The 19,714-nt window shown below is 42.8% G+C and overlaps 1 protein-coding gene across 2 annotated transcripts in view; it reads left to right on the top strand.

The window, feature by feature from the left end:
- Positions 1-19,714, top strand: part of LOC139053117 (kinesin-like protein KIF20A) — a 68,502-nt gene that overhangs the window by 1,930 nt on the left and 46,858 nt on the right. For both annotated transcript variants that reach the window (XM_070530275.1, XM_070530277.1), the window contains exons 3-7: positions 3,925-4,076; positions 5,061-5,267; positions 8,367-8,588; positions 10,695-11,228; positions 18,747-19,102. In XM_070530275.1, the coding sequence (XP_070386376.1) occupies positions 3,925-4,076; positions 5,061-5,267; positions 8,367-8,588; positions 10,695-11,228; positions 18,747-19,102 (1,471 nt within the window). The remainder of the gene's footprint in view (positions 1-3,924; positions 4,077-5,060; positions 5,268-8,366; positions 8,589-10,694; positions 11,229-18,746; positions 19,103-19,714) is intronic.

Genomic DNA, 19,714 nt, shown 5'->3' with positions numbered 1-19,714 from the left:
TATTCAAATTATCTTCTCATATATTAAAATAACAGTGTCATGCTATCATGTTTGGAGGTTGTGTGTAAGTCGGACTTTACAAATTTTCTGATGCATTTTACTCGGAGCAATTCTATTAGTTTAGTAATGCCCATTCACCACATGGACGGCCTGCTTGGTTATGACTTGGGATGATTTTTTCTGATGGACAACGCCAACACTGGATTTCCTCCATGGGACCCTTAATGCTATCATGTTAAAGTTTAGTTGTAGTGCAATCCCTTTCAAGGCCTTATAGTTTCCCAGGAAAGCCCTGCCATTTCTTGAGTTGCCCTGTGCGTGCCATGTTGCAGCAAAATGCTTGCAGCATATAGTTGCACACATGTAAATGCAACCCAAGATACACTGTGCACCCTTGGCTGATATGGTCGATGTATCTAAAACATTACTTTTTATTCAAAATGGATGCAGCTTGAAAGACTTGGAGAAAAGTGTGATATTCCATCTTGCACTAGGAGAGCAGTTATGAAGCACCTGGCATTCTGTTCTTGTATTTTGTGTGCCCACACTTTCTCCTTCAGGTATGGGCCCTTAAAGTTAGAAAATATATGCATGTCGTATTCCCTGTGTTGACTGCAGTAGCCAAACTAAATGTTAATTAGTGCAGAAAACATTTGCATACTTTCAAGCATTCCAAGTGCACTTCGCCAAACTGGTGTGAGCTTTTAATTATGCCCTATGTGTGGGTCCTTTCTGCTGGCTAAAATTTGAACTTTCTCATGTAGCAGCACTAGCAGTGGAAAACATTTGCAAATAGCAACCCACAGTTGCATTTCTACTTCATACTTGCCTTTAACCCTTAATGCAGTCATCATGAAGCCACATTCGTGTATATTGCTCAGAAATGTAGCACTTGTGTCACTTTCTGCAGTACAGAAAGGGTTAATGAGATTCCTGGTCAAAAGAGGACAAAATCAGCCTTATTAGATTATCAACTCTGCGCAACTGTACCAAAGTGAATAGTTGATTGCTTTATACTGTTCATCTTACAGCATCAGCTATTGAAGGGATACTAAAGAGAAACACTGAATCAGTTTAGATTGATCAAGTATTCTTGCTCTAGTTTTTCTGATTTCACGGTAATAGGCTGAATATTACAAGAAAAAATGATGGTCAAACTTTGATTTCCGAGTTTCGTGCCGAAACGCCAGGGCCGGTAAATCAGTGCGACATCATGGATTACAAATTATTTTTTTGACTTTTTGGCCATTGTGCTTCAGAAATAGTTCTTGAAGCTTGAGTTCAGTAGTGGCTCATTTAGAAAACAAAGCAACACATTACTGATAAAATTTTAACTATGCCTGAGGAGATGTTGCAGCTAGCAGGGCTGGGAAGTTTCAAGGTGGCGATGTCACCCATTTCATTCTTGTCTTTTCAGGCTTGCCATGCATCTTGTCCCTCTAAGAGTGGCTGTTTTGGTATTGTGGGAGGATAATTTACTAACACAGCTCAAATTATTTCTCTGTAGTGTCCCTTTAAGAGTGCTTTTGTCTAAGAACGTTATGCTTACTGAATGGGAGTGTTCAGTTCTTTGTTTTTGCTTGCTCTGCACTTTGGACTTTTTCGTTCTGCAGGCCTTAAAAGGGCCCTGAAAAGCTTTTCTAGGTGCTTTACCTAGAAAAGGCTTTACTATTAGAAGAATGGCTTTACTATTAAAGAACATCACCTCACAAATCGCCTGCTGAAAAAATGTTTTTGAATCCTTCAAGTATAAGTGAAGATAGTTATCACACCGATGCATGGCTTTCTCTCTTTCTGTCTCCACTGGCGCACTGGAAGCTCACAGGGGGGCAAGGCCGTGAGCGAAAGTTGAACACTTACGTTTTATTATTTTTGATGCTACTTGAGGTTCAGATGTGTAAGACACTCTAGCGAGATGAGATGGGTGCTTGGTTTCCTGAAGCTATGTCGCTTAGAGACCAGTCAGCGTATGCAGTTGTCGGATCATCTCGCCGATGAGAGGGCTTGTTGCATCATTTTGGCCACGGTATCCATGCAACACAGCACGCCAATGCAATCATGGAGGGCATGCTTTACAGAGGCACCTACATACAACGGATGTATATGGACCAGAACTGCAGATATTTTTCTAGTCTCTTTGAGATCGCAAACGTGTATTCTTCATTTAACTCAATATGAACTATTACAGTATTACTGAGAATTTACTCGCAGTTGCAAAATCCGCCAATACCTGTTGCGCCTGCTTGACTGATCGTAATGTAGCTGTTCACTACACTGCAAACGAGAGATTAAGCAATTTTGCACTGTTTTTGACATGAGATTGTGATATCCCTGTGCCGCTGCATGCAGTGCAATCATATTTAGCTCGCGTTCACACGAGCCTAGTCTGCAAATCATCAAATTTTTCTTAGGTTAAGTTTTTCAGGGCTCCCTTAATCGTTATGTTGTGTAGTTGCCCATTTTGTATTGAGCCCAGTATCACACGTAGTCTCTTCGATTTGGCTGTGTTCTCTACGCTAGTTCAGACAGTGCAACACTTTTGCCCTCATTTTGACAGTGCAGCGAGTGTGCCTTGCATTGTGCTCTTCAACTTGATGTGAGGCCAGTGCAGGTGACATGCAAGCTCTTGGTAGCATACATGGTGCAGCACTACTTGATTTGTGGCATGCAGATTTGTATATTACCCGTTTTAGATTCAACAATTACTCTTGTTTGCATAATTAGGCAAGGTACAAGTTAGATGCCAGTATTTATATGCCTGGGTTTGATTTGAAAAGGCTTCTAATGCACTCACTAGCTTTCAATTCAACAGCTTTCTCTTAAGATGCATGTTGTGATGAAAAGACGCCACCCACAGCCATTATTTCGTTGACATTTGTAGAACTGCCACGATTATTTAAATAAATAAAAGGCAATACCTTACCCTTTGTTACATGCTACTTTGCCAAAAAAGCCTTAATTGGCCACAGAGATTGACGGAGCTCCTTTGTGGCTGAACTTTTCTCCTCAGTTTGCAACAGGGTTACGAGGCATGTGGGAGTTGCTCTGGACTTGCTCGTCATGAAATTGTGCAGCAGTGTGCATAGTACTCTTAAGAGCTGGTTCAGAAAGGGCAGCTAAATTCAAGATGCTTGCTTCTAATCCAGGGCCGTAAATAATAATTTACAATAATTTCCGTCAACTCCTGCACTCTTTCTTTTCGCAATAAAAACTTGCCACTAGTTTTTCCAATTTTGTTTTACGTCCGGTGCCATGTTCTGTATACCACCCATATATTTATTTGTTATTTTGACAGCTTTAAAACCAAAGATTACGTCATTTTTTGTACCACTGCACGTGTTTTCTTTTTTTTTTTCCAGAATCCCACTTTGTGCCCAACTGCATTTCTTAAATTGATAAATGTTTTTACTGTGCACGTCATTATTTCCTGCGTTTTTATCATGCCCTACCAGTGTGCGTCCTTTAAACCCTGCCAACTGTTCATGCGCCTAGATTCCGTATATTTGTCAGTCTACCTTTGGTTGTAGTTTCTTTTCTTGTTACTGTTGTCATTGTAATTGGTATACTTTATAGTTCTTGTGTGCAGTTTTGCCATATATAATGCCAGCCAATATTTTTTTTTCTCTTCGTGTTATCCTTTTTCCCGCCTAACCTTGTGTTTGCCGTCATACCACATTATCGTCTATTCCTCTCCTTTGTGTTAAATTGCAAATTTGAGCCATACGTTGTACACCGACAAGTTACTTTGTACTTTTTATTACCCCCCTTACTCAATGCCCTGTCAAGGGGCATGTAAGGTATGTTCAATAAATAAATAAATAATCAAGCTGGGAAAGGGCATTGTTTTCAAGGCAAATGAAGTGTTGAACTAAGTTGTCCACTGTGAGTTGGCGCATGCAATGGGAACACTGCTTTTATTTGCAGGCTCAGCATTGAAGGTCTATCTACGCATTCGACCTAGAATTGGAGGCAGGTCATTCTCAAATCCTGCATTTCAGCCATGTGATGATACAACTGTTCAATCCACAACTGCGACTCTGGAACATCAGCATCAAAAACGCTTTACTTTTACAAAGGTGGGTTTCACAACCAGTGTCTACCGAGTGAACAATAAGTTTGCAAATGGCAGAATGTAGGCATGAAGCTGCTTAAAAATAATCAGTCTGGTTCATTTATTCTAATTTTGGGAAAAATTCCATAATTGAGGTTTTACTGATATCAGTAGAATGTGTTGCCTATCGGTTGATTCGAACCAGCACAAGGATTTTGCTGTCTCCCACTGTTAGCACCTTGCACAAAATTTTCTGTATTGAGTGTTGTCGATGTCATAGGACATTTGTTTGTCATGAGTTGGGGGCTCAATGGGCTAGAAGTGCTTCTGTTGCTGCCACTGTGCATTTTCAAGCATAAGCTATTTTTATCTTTCGAGCGTAACTTGGGCAATGCTTTGTGATGAGCTCCACTATGCTAACTGGGCTTTCCTGTTGGTAAGCCTGAGTGATAGCTTTTGAATTCTCTGGCAGCATATTATACATTTGGCTGGTCAATATCGAGCGCTCGACAGTACTCTTGTGCTTGACCTGGGAACGTAACTTAGACCTGGCAGAATTCAAGCTGCGTGACTCTTTTGATTGCTCTAGGAGCAGTTCAATGTTCAGCTTGGCCAGGCTTTCTCTGGCCAAGCTGAATTGGTGAGGTACCACTTTGTTGTCTAAGTCCAAAAGAAAACATGACAGCAAGGCAGACAGGTTTCACCTTGTCTTGTATTCTTTGCTGTCATGTCTGTTTGTACACTTAATGTGCAAGCATGCACCCTTTATCCCAGCAGTGTGGATTGTTTGGTGGGGATTTACCAATGTGAAAACTGATGAGTTAGACATGGCACAGAGAGCAGCATTCTGCTTGCTTGTCTTTCCTCTCCATTGTCAGCTTTTTCATTTGGGAAACATTATGTGCAGCGTTTTAAAGCTTTCATTCAGTTATTCCTCAAAAACAAGCCTCCACTCTTGGCCTTGTTTCCTCATGCTCCGTCTTTATGTTCTCCCCATTCATGTGCTCAGGTGTTTCCAGAGGGCAGCAGTCAGGAGCAGCTGTTTATGGAGGCTGTACGAGATCCAGTGGATGCCTTTGTGAATGGAGCCAATGTGCTGCTCTTTGTATATGGTCCCACTGCTGGGGGCAAAACGTACACTATGCAGGGTCCGCCCACTGACCCAGGAGTGGTGCCTCGCACTCTTGACAGACTATTCAAGCTGCTTGGACCTCAGGTCAGGGACTGTTCGCTTTCTATCTCTTTCCTTGCACTGTCCCACACTATACAGAGGATCGGAAAAATATGAAGGCTTGAAGTGATCGGTGTTCAAACAATGGATATTGCTGGAGCTAATGTTCTGACAAGCAGGGGATTCCACAAGAGATCGGACATGCATGTCCACTTTATATTCTTATTTTGTCTGGTTTATTTATGTGTTATATAGGCATATTCAAACAGCATGGAACCAATAATTTTATTCCCACAAAGCATTCCTAGCAAGCACGCACACACACACACACACACACAATTTGAAGGTGGTAGTGAGTATCCTGCTACTGCTTACTGCAATATTTTACTACTTCATGGTCGAATTCAGTGCATATTAAAAAAAAGCTCAGTTGAAAGCTTTCCTGCTCATTTTAGTACGCTTTTTTCTCACTGAAACTTGAACGCAATGTCAAATATAGACCATTTCCATTGCAACATTCCTGCAAAAGAGTGTTCCTACAAAATATACAAGATGAGAAAAATAGTTGAATAAACAAGTTTTTCCAAAAAACTCATTTTCAAAAAATAAAAGAAAAGAAAGCTCTGGTCGCAATAAAAAAAAATTTGATGGAAGTCTGCTTGTGCCATGCACAACATGGGTAAAATATTTCCTCATTTGCTTTTTTCACAAAATGCAATAAGCCAAATTGGCAGACGTTGCAGGTGCTGGTTTTGATGCCCTGTGGCAGCATGCACACAACACAAATAAATTTGGAGAATACATTTTCATTGAAAACGAGTTACCAGAGCGACATTCTTTTGCAGCAAAGAAATCAGCACTGTAGATATATGTACAGTTCAAACTGATAGACAACCAGCAAAGGCACTGAAGGTAGCATGCTCAACATGAGCCACTTTGGTCCATTATATTTTGTGAACAAAGCGAATGAGGAAATTATCTCACCCATGTTTTGCCAGACATAAGCAGACTTCCATCCAAAAGAATCTTTAAATTGGGACTGGAGGTTTTTCTCTGAAATGATCTTTTTGGGAAAAACTTGTTTATTTAGCTTCCTTTTTTACCTTGTATTTTTTGTAGGGACACAATCTTTTGCAGAAATGTTGTAAGGCAACACTTTATAGTTGACACTCTTCAAGTTCCTGTATGAAAAAAATGTGTGAAAGCACATCAATGGTACAAAACTTTTCACATTTGGGTTATGATCGGAATATTTAAACATTTTTTTCTTTTGTGAACAGCATAAAAACCACATGGAAGTTATTTGCATTCAAGCATATCAAAACGAATAAGAGGTTTTCGACACAACTGCGTTGGATTCAACCATGAAGCAAGAAAACGCCCACCTATTTCAGAGTAGCTTGCCAGATGCCCACAGCCCACCTTCAGGTTTTTTTTTTTTTATTTTGCTTGCAAAGAACGCTTCTTGGGAAGAATCAACTTGTCAGTGCCATGCACTTTGAATTTGTCTGCAGAACAGATAAATACGCCAGACAAAAAAATATCAAGCAGACATGCATGTTTGCTCGCTTGTAAAATTACTCTAGGGGGACTTGCCGAAACCTTGTTGAAGTCCCCTGGTCAAAACATTTGCTCCCATGACATCCCTTGTTAAACCACTGTTAATCATTTCTGCCCTACCTTGGCCTTAAGTTCTCAGTCAGTAGAGCAGCCTGCACATAAGGTTATCATTCATGTCATGTGAATTACCAGTTAAAGCAGCTACTGGCCTCCTTTTCTCCTTGTTGCCTTCATGCCAAGGAGTGCACGAGAGAAACTTCATCTGCAGTAGCCACACTTCGTGCCCTTTGATGCTGGGTTCTGCTGAAATACCCCCCTCGATGTGCTTTACCTGTAAGCATTTAGGAGTAGTGTAAAAATGACCATGACTTAATCCATTATGGTGCTTCAGATTTGGGATGTTCTGCTTCAAAATGAAAATATTCAATAAAATCCAAGCTTTTCTTGTGCCAAAAATTATTTCGACAGCTCTTCCAGCAATTCCACCCCTGGTTTCAATTGCAGCCAGTCTTATTTTAATGTTTGCTTTACTGGTGAAGTCTGTGATGGGGACTTAAGTTGGAGCACTCAGACATCTATCAGCCACTTATTGCATGTTGGAGCTTCGCCTGTTCATGGCAGGCCACAGCACCATTTGGCAAAGAAAGACTTTATTCGCCAATTGTTGCTGTTGCGGATTGATCGCGTGGCAATGTGCACTTTTGTGGCTGGAATGCTAACCACTGAATTATCGCACAGCATCCGCGATTCAGTTTGTAGCTCGCATGAGGCAGATTTGGAGAGAGCTGGTGTCTTTGCATTTATTTTGTAAACACCAGGCTATACACTCGCTTATTATCACTGATGCATAAAATTGGTGCACGCTTAGCCTAGTCTTCACATTAAACACAAAGAAAATGGAAAAGCTAATTTTTTTTCAGGGCCTCTAGCCAAGATTGTAGCAATTTTTTGTAGTGGCACAACATTACATTGTTTAAGGCTACTGTCCTCAACATTTCCCTGTCTTGCTAATTCTCTAAGCTGTTACTCTACAAGGTTCTAAACGAGAAGAGAGGGGGTTAACCGAGAGTCCCGATTTTTATTAGTCATATCATAAGAAGCCAACAAACACTGACACCAAGGACAACATAGGGGAAATTACTTGTGCTTAATAAGTGAAATAAAGAAACGATAAATTAATGGAAATTAAAGTGGATGAAAAAAACAACTTGCCGCAGGTGGGAACCGAACCCACAACCTTCGCATTTCTACAAGGGTCTGTAAGTTTTCTGTTAAGGCTGGTGGACCCCTTGTGCATAAGATAGAGCCAGTGTTCCCACCTACTGCAGTGGCTTTCACATTTTGTGCTGCTGAGCATAGGGTTCTGGGTTTCATACCCAGCCAGATTCTAATTGGGGTGGAATGCAAAAAATGCTTCTGTGCCGAGCATTGGTTGCAAAGAAGCCTAAGTGGTCAAAATCGATCTGGAGCCCTCCACTACTGTGTCTCGCAGGCCTCTTGCTTGTTTGGCACCAGCTCCCAACAGTCCAACAATCTGCTTGTAATCTTCTGAATGTCTCCCGAATTCTCCTTTGCTCCACTCAGGTGTGCAAGGGTGCACCAGTCCGCCCGGACTGCTTTGACGACATTGTCTCGCTCAGTGCAGACGAGGAGGCCTCGGTGCTCTTGCAGAAGGCTAAATTGTTGGGTGAGAAGGGAGCCCGCAGTGCTGCAGACTTCAGCACCTTCCATCTGCCTGCTAATGACAGTGATGGGTCACTGTTCCTGTCACGTAGCAGTGACGGTGGCTGTGGTGAGAACGCACAGGTGAGTTTGCTATTGCAGTGGTGTCAACATTCAGTGGGCAATAAATCAATTTGGACTGGTAAATTATCCTCTGAATATTTTCATTAATTTTACAGTTAGAAGTTAATCACCAGAAATGGAAATGAGGGCCAGCTTCTCTTTAAAAAATTTCGCACATTGATCAATTTTGCACTTCATCATATTGAAGTCGTGGATTTCAAAGTATTTTCCCAAATTTGAGCTCTTGTGGCTCAACGTATGCTTTGTAATCTTGTCAAGTAAAGTCTTTGGCTCTTCTAGAATACTTATTTTATGTATTTAGAACATAAAACAGTCTAAAGACTAAGCAGCGGGGCAATCTTTTATAGGACTGATCAGAACTCAAAGTAAAAGTAGCAATTGCTATAATTTGACAGTGTCTACAAAAATTACAATGGGAAAGCCACATTCAGTGCAGTGTATCTTAGGTATAGTAGTGGTTTATAAGAGGTATCCGAATGCAATTAATAAATTGTGAAAGTTGGTTATACTATCTGTCAAATACCTTACACATTAAAACACTTTCTTCAAAATTTGAAAATGTGCAGCATTGGCTGGCAGTCCGTAATTACATAATTTTGTGCACTAAACAAGCATTTCGAAAGATTAGTGCGCAAAAGAAGTGAACAAGATTACTATCATAGCGGTGGCTCATTTGACTTAAGTGAAATTGCAGATACAGCATGTAGGTAATTTAAGTTTTTGTGAGGGAAGTAAGCATATAAGAATTTTAATCAGTAAGTGCTTTCCTTTTTCCAAAGTTGGGATGTGATGAGGTGCCATAAATTCCGAAATTGGAGCAGTTGTACTGGCATAAATCAGATGAACAACTTTGGGTGATGTCACGTTTTTAGATGTATTTCTTAAAGGGATACTAAATCAGTTTAGGCTGATAACTACCGTAAAATACCAATCAAATGCCCTCTCACCCCCCTGGACATAAGGATAATACAGGGAATGTTGGGGCAGTGAACAAAAACTCGAAATTGGATCATGGGAAGGGGCACTTGCATAGGGGAGGGGGGGGGGGTTGATTGGTATTTTATGGTATTTTTTTCAAAACATTTTCAATAATTTCGCAGTAAGAGGTCAATTATTAGAAGAGAAAATGAAGACCAGTCTTCTATCGTTTGAATTTCAGGCCAAAACCCCTGCGCCGGTATATCAGTGTGAAATCGTGAATCTTTAAGTTATATTCCCCTATTTGGCCCATTGTGGCTCGATAAAGTTCTTGACGCTTGCTAGATTCAGTCTTTGGCCCTTGTAGTCTATTTATGGTAAGAGTTGTTTTTTTGGTATTGTAGAATAGTTTTCTATTGATACAGCTTAAATTATGTTTCTCTTTAGTATTGCTTTGAAGAAGTGGTTCATACAGTATAGGCAAACTTCATTGATTAAAAAGAGGGGGGTGGGCAGGGTGGGGTGGACTAGCCACGCCTGAGCAGACAGTGTCAGTTCATGACATTATGGTGTGCTGGTGCAGGACAAGACTATTAGTGTCACCACCTGTCTTTTCTGGCTATCCATGCCTCTTCTCATGGTAAAAGTGGCTTGTCTGGTATTGTAGAAGGGTAATTTTGATAGTCTAATTATTTTTCTTGTTGTGTCTAATGAAAACCGGTTTTATTATCAATTAATCTAGAGTGGTGAAAGCGCTATGCTTCTTGTGTGCCAAATGACCTGCCATGGGCGGAGGAAGCTAAAGGCGGCATAAAGACAGCACCTAGTTTGTGTTTCTTGCGCAATTCTCACAATTTTTGACAGTATGTGCACCAGGCTAAGAAACTTCATCAGGTAACCAACATGTGTTCCTTTCGAAAGTGAGCAAGGGATAAACATTAGTAACATTTTTGCCGCTTATCTTGCATAAAGGTGGCCCAAATAAGTGGAATTGCTATGAAATCCTAGACTTCATGTGTACATCAAGCTTGTGGGTAGGTGCTGAAATTCAAAAAGTATGATTGCTACATGGATAACAGGTTTAAATGCTTTCATGGCGGAAACATTCTGGGAAGTGTTTGAGGTATGTTAGTTATTGCTCTTCACAGGGTTGCTCTCTATAGTTGTCGTTACCACATCTGTCAACAGGCACTGCTGTGGCTTTCCTTCTATGAAATTTACAATGAGGGCATCTATGACCTGCTGTTGCCATCAGCTGAGGTAGCCTCAAAGAAAAAAGGGGGCCAGCGACGTACCATTCTCAAGTTGGGTGAAGACCGGGCCAAACGTGCATTTGTGCGTGGGCTTGTCGAAGTGCCTGTGCACTCGGCCGATGAAGCGCATCGGCTGCTCTGCCTGGCACGCGAGAACCAGACCTTTGCCGAGACGCAGCTGAACCGCAGCTCGAGCCGTAGCCACTGCGTCTTCACTGTGCGACTCGTAGCCTCTGGGGTGGACAGCCGGGATGGTAGCCGGAACTGGCATGTCAGCACGTTAATGCTCTGCGACCTGGCGGGTTCGGAGAAGCCATCCAAAACTGGTACTGCTGGGTCACGGCTTCGCGAAGCTGGCTGCATCAACACCTCTCTGATGGTGCTCAGCCGCTGCCTGGAGGGCTTGCGTAACAACAAGGATGCATCCAGGAAGGCTCCAGTGCCCTTCCGAGAGAGCAAGCTCACCCAGGTATGATTGCATTGTAACGTGTCTAGATTTTGTTCACACCATTTCAGTAATACGCTGCTTGACATCAAGCAATTTTGTCCGTTTTGCTCTTTTTGAGCCACTTGTAACATGCTTTTACACTGGCATTTTATGGTCATGAAAAAGACTAACAATGGATTAGTCTTCAAGTGGGAAGGAGGGGTTGTTGCTTTATTTATTTCTTGCACAATCGAAACATTATGCAAAGTATGTATACCTGCAGCAGGCACATTGCAAGTGAAAATGTCGAAAAGTTTTTTTTGATTGCATTCCAATTTCAAGTGTGTAGTCAACAGCCAAGGGATTTGGACATGCCGTGGAAGAGATATATAAGTGGCAGGTTTAGTTGCCAGTTCAACTGAGTGTATCTCTTGAAGATGGCTGCAGTTTGACAGGCTTCTGTAAGTTACGTTCACGCAAACGTACATAGTACAGTGAAACCTTGGTAATTTGGATTTCACGGGACTGAAAAAGTGTCCGAATTAAGCGAATGTCTAATTATCAAGGGTTTCAAGAAAATGAACAAGTGTTTACATCGACACGCTTTTATTTACTGAATGACTCAGCAAATTCTGTTATTATTTTGCTCAAAAGCAGTGCGGAAGCTGCTATTCTCATCTAGTAACTGATAAGTGCTCCCAGCGATAAAGGCCTTGCGACTTCCTGCGCAGCACGGTTGCGGTGCACGTGTTCGTCTGAGATGCTCTTTTCACTACCGCGCGCACATTTTCATTATTTTTTAGCGATTGCGCTGGTCGTCAAAAGACCATCTGTCCATTGCGATAGAGCCAGTGCTCTTTATCCTTGACAACTTTGCATTTATTCAAAACGAAACGACCGTTTGCTGCAACTGCTGAGGACGAAGCAGCCGCTATCGATGCAGTCATAGACGGCGACTACACAGCTATGAAGGCACGCGGCCGACGTTGTGTTATGCGCGGTGGTGAATGCAAGAAAAAGCTTTGAAGGCACAAATAGGGACAAAGCATTGTAGTGTTGCTGTCATTCACATATGAATTCCACTGATGACTGAGGCGATGCAGACTCCACTGCTTCGTTTCAGTTGGGCGCTAGCGCAGTTTCTCGTCTCTTGTGCTGCCCATTTGCGGCACTTGTCGAGATCTGAGAGTTGTCCAAGTAAGTCCGAATGAATGAGTTTGATTGCATTAAATAATGCTTACACCTGTAGGGTCCAGGGGACGGTTCTAATCTCCCAAATTAACGGGGTTTTGCTGTGCTTTTAAACAAAGGCCTTTTTCGCCTACCCCCACCACCTGCACTTGGCCTGTTGCATGTCTGCTGGGTTCAAATTCTCTCCAAGAAATTTTGACTGTTAAAGTAGCGCCAATGAGCACACCTGTGTTATGCATACTAATGAAATAATTGTGCCATAAAGTCTGCCCAATTATTTGTTAGCTTGAGGCTTCTCTAAAAGATACAGACCTAATGTGAGACGAGATATTGTATGCTCTATGAGAGCAGAGTTACGCAAAGGTGATTGAACTTGCATGCAAAGCAAACAAGTCTTTTGAGGGAAAGTCACATTCGCAGGAGCCAAGCTCGTTTCAACATGAACTATTGTAGCCGACTGGCACCACCCCGGGGGTCTACCAGCTTTGCCTCAGGCAATAGATCAATTGATCACCATTTCATTAGGAACTTGCGCATATGAGCTTCAGGCTTTGACTTGTCTCATTTCATGCTGAGGACAAAATAGCTGATGTTTCATCATGAGACACCTGAGAGCTGCGAAAGTGTTTTAATTTCTGTATGCCAGATGACGCTGCAGCATGTAACATAGGCTATGTGGAATGCTTTTTCGCTGGCGATGAAGGTATCTTGACCCTTTGGGTGTTTTTGCTGGGCATGTACGCGCCACTGATTCATCCTACATGGTTCTTGACCTACATGTGTGGCGCCAATCTTATATTTGATATTTTGCACTCATATTCTACACTACTGGTTGTTAAAAGGGGCTGCCATCTCTATGGAGTCACCCAAAGTTATTTGAAATTGTTTCTACTTACCAGTGCATACGACTCAACGTGTTTACCTCTTGAGCACTCGATCGCATGCTTGCGTGAGCGTCTGCTACCTTCAAGGCATGCAGTGTGAGGAGATGCTATCGTTTAGCATCAGTTCATCAGTAGCATCAGTTCTGAAGTACCAATCTTTTTTCTTTTTGCCTTCGGTTGCTGTATGCGTTGTCCCATACACTGGGGTGCAGTAGTTATTTCAAATGGCCGTATGCATTACCTCTTCTGTCAGCAACTGCTCAAGCGTTTCTTCTGGTGAGACGTGCTTTTGGGACAACAAATTGGTAGCCATGAATATCGGTGGACATTTTTCTCGATCTCTTCGTGTAGTGGAGTCGTGTGCATACTGTTGGTGCGAGTAAACAGACAAAATGTTGCTTGCAATACATTTTTGCTGTATTCATGAGTTTTCAATAGCTTCCTAATACTGGAATCTGCATTAAGACAATCACCACAGGAGCACAGCTTTTGTGGAAAAATTTAACCCTATAAGGGTTAAAATTAGATCTAGTACTTTCCGTCTAAAATGTTGACCTTGTGAACATTTGCGGTTCTTTCTAACAAGGGTAGTATGATTGCACATATTCAGAGAAGAATGAATTGCTACTTTTTGCGATGTTGCGTCCACGAAGTTGTCCCACACCTCGATGTGACAGGGTCTGCAGAAAAATGCAGAAAAGAAATGAAACGGGGCTGTCTTCGGGAAAAAAACTGAAAAACAACCTTGGGAATGAAGAGGGGTCCAAAGAAAGAAAAAATCGCAAGCGAGGAGGAAACCGTCTCCCCAACTTGAACGGAGGGACAGTGGCCCAGACTGATGGCCAGATAGGACCAAGGGACAGAGAAAAAACGTTTTTGTATTGATGCTTTGAATATAGTAAACTGTTTCCTTTGTTACCAAAGATTTCTAGTATGTATCACTTCCTGACGAGTTTCCATTAACAAAGTGAATTCGAGAAAATATTACGGTCCACCTGTCAAGTCACCTTTTGCCCTCGCTTGATTATTGCATGCATGTGGTTGCCTCTTTGAGTGGCGCGTAATATTCAATGGCTTATTTGATTTACCTGATTTTATTTAATCTAGCCATTGGATATGTGCCACTGGCTATGTGCCCATTCTTGGCCAGTCGTCCAGAATGGGTACATGCTATTGTAATCCAAGAGGTATATAAATTGTTTAATGCAGCCAAATATATGTCATGCTTTTGTGCGCACACCTATTGCAGTAAAACCTCGTTAAACTGTACCCGCTTAAACAGTAGTTTCGTTTCAAAAGTGTTAAAGTGAACTTATCAATTCGGCGACTATTGAACATAATGCATTTTGTATCTGCGTAAACCGTACCAGCTTATTGCATATGTATTGGCTAGCACATAGTGTTTCCACTTTTCGTCACAAAATCATGGCAGTATGTCGGCCCAGCAGAACGATTCTGAGAGGTCAGAATGGCCTCCAAGCGTAAACGCAGAGGGCGCTTGTAAGGGTGAAGCCACATCATCACTTTGGTGCCTTGCCAGAGTCGGAGCGTTGTGGCCCGTGTTGTGGTGTTGGGCAAGCTAGGACAGAAATGGGACGCTCAGCATGGAAGAAAAATTAGACATTGTTCGTACTATCGAACATGGCATGAAGAAGTCGAGCTTGCATGCGAGAGGGATCTACCGTTGACTATGGTGTGTAGCATTTGGAAACACGAAGAAGTTGGTAGGCAATGCTGCTGCAACTGGAAATATGTCGGCTATGAGGTTCGACTTTTCGCCATCGTTGCCTCTGTTATCGCCGAAGTGTCGCCTAACGACACGAAAAGCGACAGCACGGGTGATTCAGGCTTGGCAGTGGCACATGTTGCGCGTTACCGTCAGCCAGGGTGTTCGACGAAAAGAGGGGGCTGGTGAAAAAGCTGGCTCGTGGCTTGAGTGAGTTTGAGGCCGTCGTCGTTGCTGCTAGCCCACCGCAGCATCAGATGAAAATAACATGCTTTTGTCACGCGAAGTGCATAAATACTGCATAATTTCTGCCTTTTCATCACAATCTCTCATAGTTCCATTTTTGATAAGTAAGTGGGCAATCTTGCCCTATTTCGGTTAAGCAGTACTACCGTTTAGCGTATACTTTTTCCGGCTAACTACAGTTTAATGAGGTCTCACTGTTTCGCCATTTCCTCCTTTTACAAGCATCCAACATTGCTTGCGCATTGCACTGCGCATCCACCTGAATTCGTATTTGCATTTCAGCATTAGTTATGCATGATGGTAGTGCATAACCAGTCCGTGAGATTATGGTCATGCACCACACGGCTCACAGCTTCAAACATTGCTTGATACCTGCCGTGGTAGCTCAGTGGCTATCTGCTGAGCATGAGGTCGCGGGATCGAATCCCGGCCGTGGCGGCCACATTTCAATGCATCGCTACTAGATACTTTTCAGTTGTAAAACTCCGCCTGGGAGCGGCGCGAGAAGGTGACCCTCTGCCGTCTCCTCTCGCGAGGTGGCGCTGCCGCCATGGTTGGCCCGGTTGGGTGCGGAAGCTTCCCAAAGCAGCAGCGCGCCGCCGACTCAAATGCCACAATTTTTTTTTGTTTGCTGCACTTCGTGGCGCTAAATATCCAAAGAATAGCCTTTTTACATTGTGCACTCTGTAAAAAGCAGCTAATAGGTGAATGAAGAGGAGAGTGAGGCTTTTCGTTAGTGGCATGTTTTATGTACACATGAAAAAAAGAATAGGACCAGTACAACGCCGGATTGATGAATCTAAGCATTATGCATCGATATTCACAAAAGACGCGCTTTCTTGGTTGCTACAGCTACCTTGTGACTGCTTTCTAGTTGACAGTTTGTATCCCCGGAGTAAAACTGCATCCGCATAACAATGAAGAAATTCAGTACTTCGCACGTGAACGCGAACATATGCGCTGCACAACCGAGAAGAGGGAGGCAGCACCCCTCTAGATAATCTAAAACCTTCAAAATATCTCTCCGCAAAGGCCTGCCGCATCCAGGGAAGCCGACACACTTTTGTTAGCAGTCTTCATAAAGCCCAGCATCTTTGGCGTCGGGTGCTTTAAGGAACCTTGCTTGAGACTTCTGCACTCAAGTAACTGTCGCAGCCTACTGCTGGGGTTTCAAAGCTTATGTCCGCTATGAATAGATCACATGGGGCGCCCTTTGTGACTTTACGAATAACATATCCGCACAGGTAATAAACAACATTGTCCCCTATGTTCATTGCTCATTGCTATGCTCATTGCAAGCACATTCTGGTTAGCTGCTTCGCTCCAGGCAACTTATCAACGTCGCCTCAATGGCATTGCGAAGACTACTTTTTTTACTTGCAGGCTTCTCTCGTCTGCTTGAATGTGTCGTTGATGCCGACGAGCACAGGTCCTGGCACACCGTCCACGCTACCACGTAGCGCTGTTTTAACAGGTGTATACAGGCTTAGAAGGCGGAATATCTGCGTGAAGTTGGTTATAGTAGGATGGGACTCATCTCAACCGAAGGAACGCACTAGTCTAATGTATTTCTGAAAAAAACATGTGAGGGAATTTCCTAGCAAAACAGTGCAATGTGAATGTAGCACAACAAATGTGAACAGTGTGCCTTACCTCCAGTGGATCTTGATGTACCTTGGCTGTCGAAACATAGAGCGCACCTGGACGCGGCAGATCATCGACAATGTCTAACATCGACATCAGAGTTACTCGCAGCGACTTTGTCGTTTGTTGTGATGCAAAAAGCTTCAGGTTCTTTTTAATTGCATTCTGTTCTGTCAAGTTCAGCAGTTCCAAAAAATCTTTGATGACCTGACATGATTAGTATAACAATTTTATATCCCTTAGGAAATGCGCACGAAGTTCAAAGGTGGTGGTCTGGTACACTATTTTGACGTAGAATGCTAGTACTAGATTACTGGCTTACACTTCACTCATCCGACTGAAACTGGAATATGCATGCATTGTGTGGGATCCCTATAAGAAAATTAACATTAACACTTTAGAGATGGTCCAACGTAAAGCTGTCAGGTTTATTTTTTATAAATATAGACTGAGTGACTCTCCTACTAGCCTAATGATTCAACATAATATCCAAACGCTACAACTACGCAGGAAAATACAACGACTGAAATTTCTTTTCTTGCTTAAAAACAACTGTTTGTCCCTCCAGCCACAGGCTTATGTTAAACCACTTACAGCGCGCCGAACACGGCATCGTCACGCTGATTCTTTGACGCCTTATAACACCCGAACTAACCTTTTCAAGTTTTCATTCTTCCCTCGCACTGTAACAGATTGGAACAGCCTGCCATTATCACAATTGATAAACACCGATTCTATTGACCGCTTGTATCTTTGATACTGGGGGTATTGCCATATGGGCAAACCTTGTTACTGTTTCTTCTTTTTTTACACGTGAATATTGTATAATACTTTCCACATCATCCTTATTCTATTCAGTATTTTGCAATGAGCGGTCGTTCAACTTCTGGTACTTTTTTTCCCTCTCTCGATAGTGGTTGCCAGTGCTCATATATGCGTGTGATACTGTTCTAATGTTTGTCAAGTTGCCTTCCTTCAGTGTACCTTCTCTTACTCTTATTAGTCGTCGCTTTCATTTTTTGTTTTCTTATAATATTTACATATGTTGCATTGCTTTTGTATTTTCTTTTCATTTCTGTATGTATATATAAGTACGTGCATACGCAAATATTTATGTATTCTGCCCCTCCTGCTTGGGCCCTCATTTGGGCCTGCAGTATTGTATAAATAAATAAATAAATAAATAAATAATATTTAATAACACAAAAAGAACAGGAGTGAGAACAGACAAAGTGATAGGAAGAGCGCTGCACCCTCCTTCTATCACTTTGTGTCTTTCTCATGTTTTTTCTTGTTTCATTGCCGCTTAATTATTCCACCGCAGGTATGTTTGCTCACAAGGCGAGCAGCATTTTCCTGGCACACAAATAAGAAACACGAGCAAAACGTGGCACGCTTCTGCATGCATCGGGGTGTCTGTCCACATGCACAAACGTTGTTCGCACCACCCGCCTTCGGGCCGACAGTGTCGCGCGCGCCACACCGCGGGCGCGACAGAAAGGGGTCAGGTTCCGCGGTGGAGTTTGACAACTGAAAGTAATCTAGTAACGTTGATTTCAATGGGGGCGAAATGCGAAAACACCCGTGTACTTAGATTTAGGTGCATGTTAAAGAACCCCAGGTGGTCGAAATTTCCGCAGTCCTCCACTACGGCATGCCTCATAATCAGAAAGTGGTTTTGGCACGTTAAACCCCATAATTTAATTTTAAAGATTGCTTGACATTACATGTTGCATAGGATGAAAATGTACAATTGGATGCGTTATTTAGTTGTGTAGCATTCAATGAACTGTTCCACATAGGTGTTGCTTCAGATATGATTCCAAGGTGTGCCTTGGATATGCATATTTTTTCTCTGGATTTTTGTAGGTGATGCAGGCCTACTTCACTACACGTGGGCAAGTCTCTCTGGTAGTCAACATCTGCCCAGCCATGTCCATGCTTGAGGAGTCGCTGAATGCGCTTAAGTTCTCGGCTGTTGCCATTGAAGTGGTGCCATTGCAGCTGGAATCGCGCCATGTTCGCTGCAAAGAGGCTGTTCGTCGGCTCACTGAGCGGTGGCACCATGCAAGTGGAGGTGAAGGGCTTCATGTTGGTTCCCTTGCACCAAATATGGCCGAGGACGTAGCAGCACCTGCGGCCTTGGATGCAGATGATGCTGAGGAGCTCTTCGAGACCATCGAGGCACTCGAGCGGGACCTGGAGGACACCCGAGGCCAGCTCAAGTGCGTGTTCATTTGATTCATCCTGCTGTGGTCTTGTTGCTTCAGCCAGTGTTATTGCTTGCTGTTGTCAAGTAGTGTCACGAATTTGGGCACTCTAGAAACTGACAGGAGACAGCGTGTACATGATAGAAAAAAAAAACACTTATATAACAAATACGAGTAAAAAAAGACGACAAATACTACAAACAATAACTTTGTAAACATGTGCTAAATCTATGTCCTAGCTATTAGTAATACACAACACTCCAACACTTAAGCTACAGTCTCTCAGTTCCTGATAAGGTAAAGAACAAGCAGTCTGACAATTACGACGTGCACAAGACGCTGTCATTGTAGCTCAGACGTGGTGCAGACGTTAGCCTTCATCGATTTCGCTTGACTGGGCTGGTTTCTGCATTGGTGGCAGTGCACCCGAGGCTTACGAGGCACAGACCTCAGCCTTCATCGATGTTGCTTGACGGGGCTGGTTTCCACAATGGTGGCAGGGCACCTATGGCTTATGTGGTGCAGGACATGGTCGTACTCTGTAGTGCGCCTGGTCGATGACGGGGCTAGGCGGTTGCCTCTGTGGCACTGAATGGTGGCAGGTGATGGCTTCACAAGGCTGGACTG

This window comes from Dermacentor albipictus, unplaced genomic scaffold (genome assembly GCF_038994185.2).
Source record: "Dermacentor albipictus isolate Rhodes 1998 colony unplaced genomic scaffold, USDA_Dalb.pri_finalv2 scaffold_74, whole genome shotgun sequence".
Lineage (NCBI taxonomy): Eukaryota > Metazoa > Arthropoda > Arachnida > Ixodida > Ixodidae > Dermacentor > Dermacentor albipictus.
The sequence above is the reverse complement of the archived record's forward strand: the minus strand, read 5'-3'. Positions and strand labels throughout refer to the sequence as shown.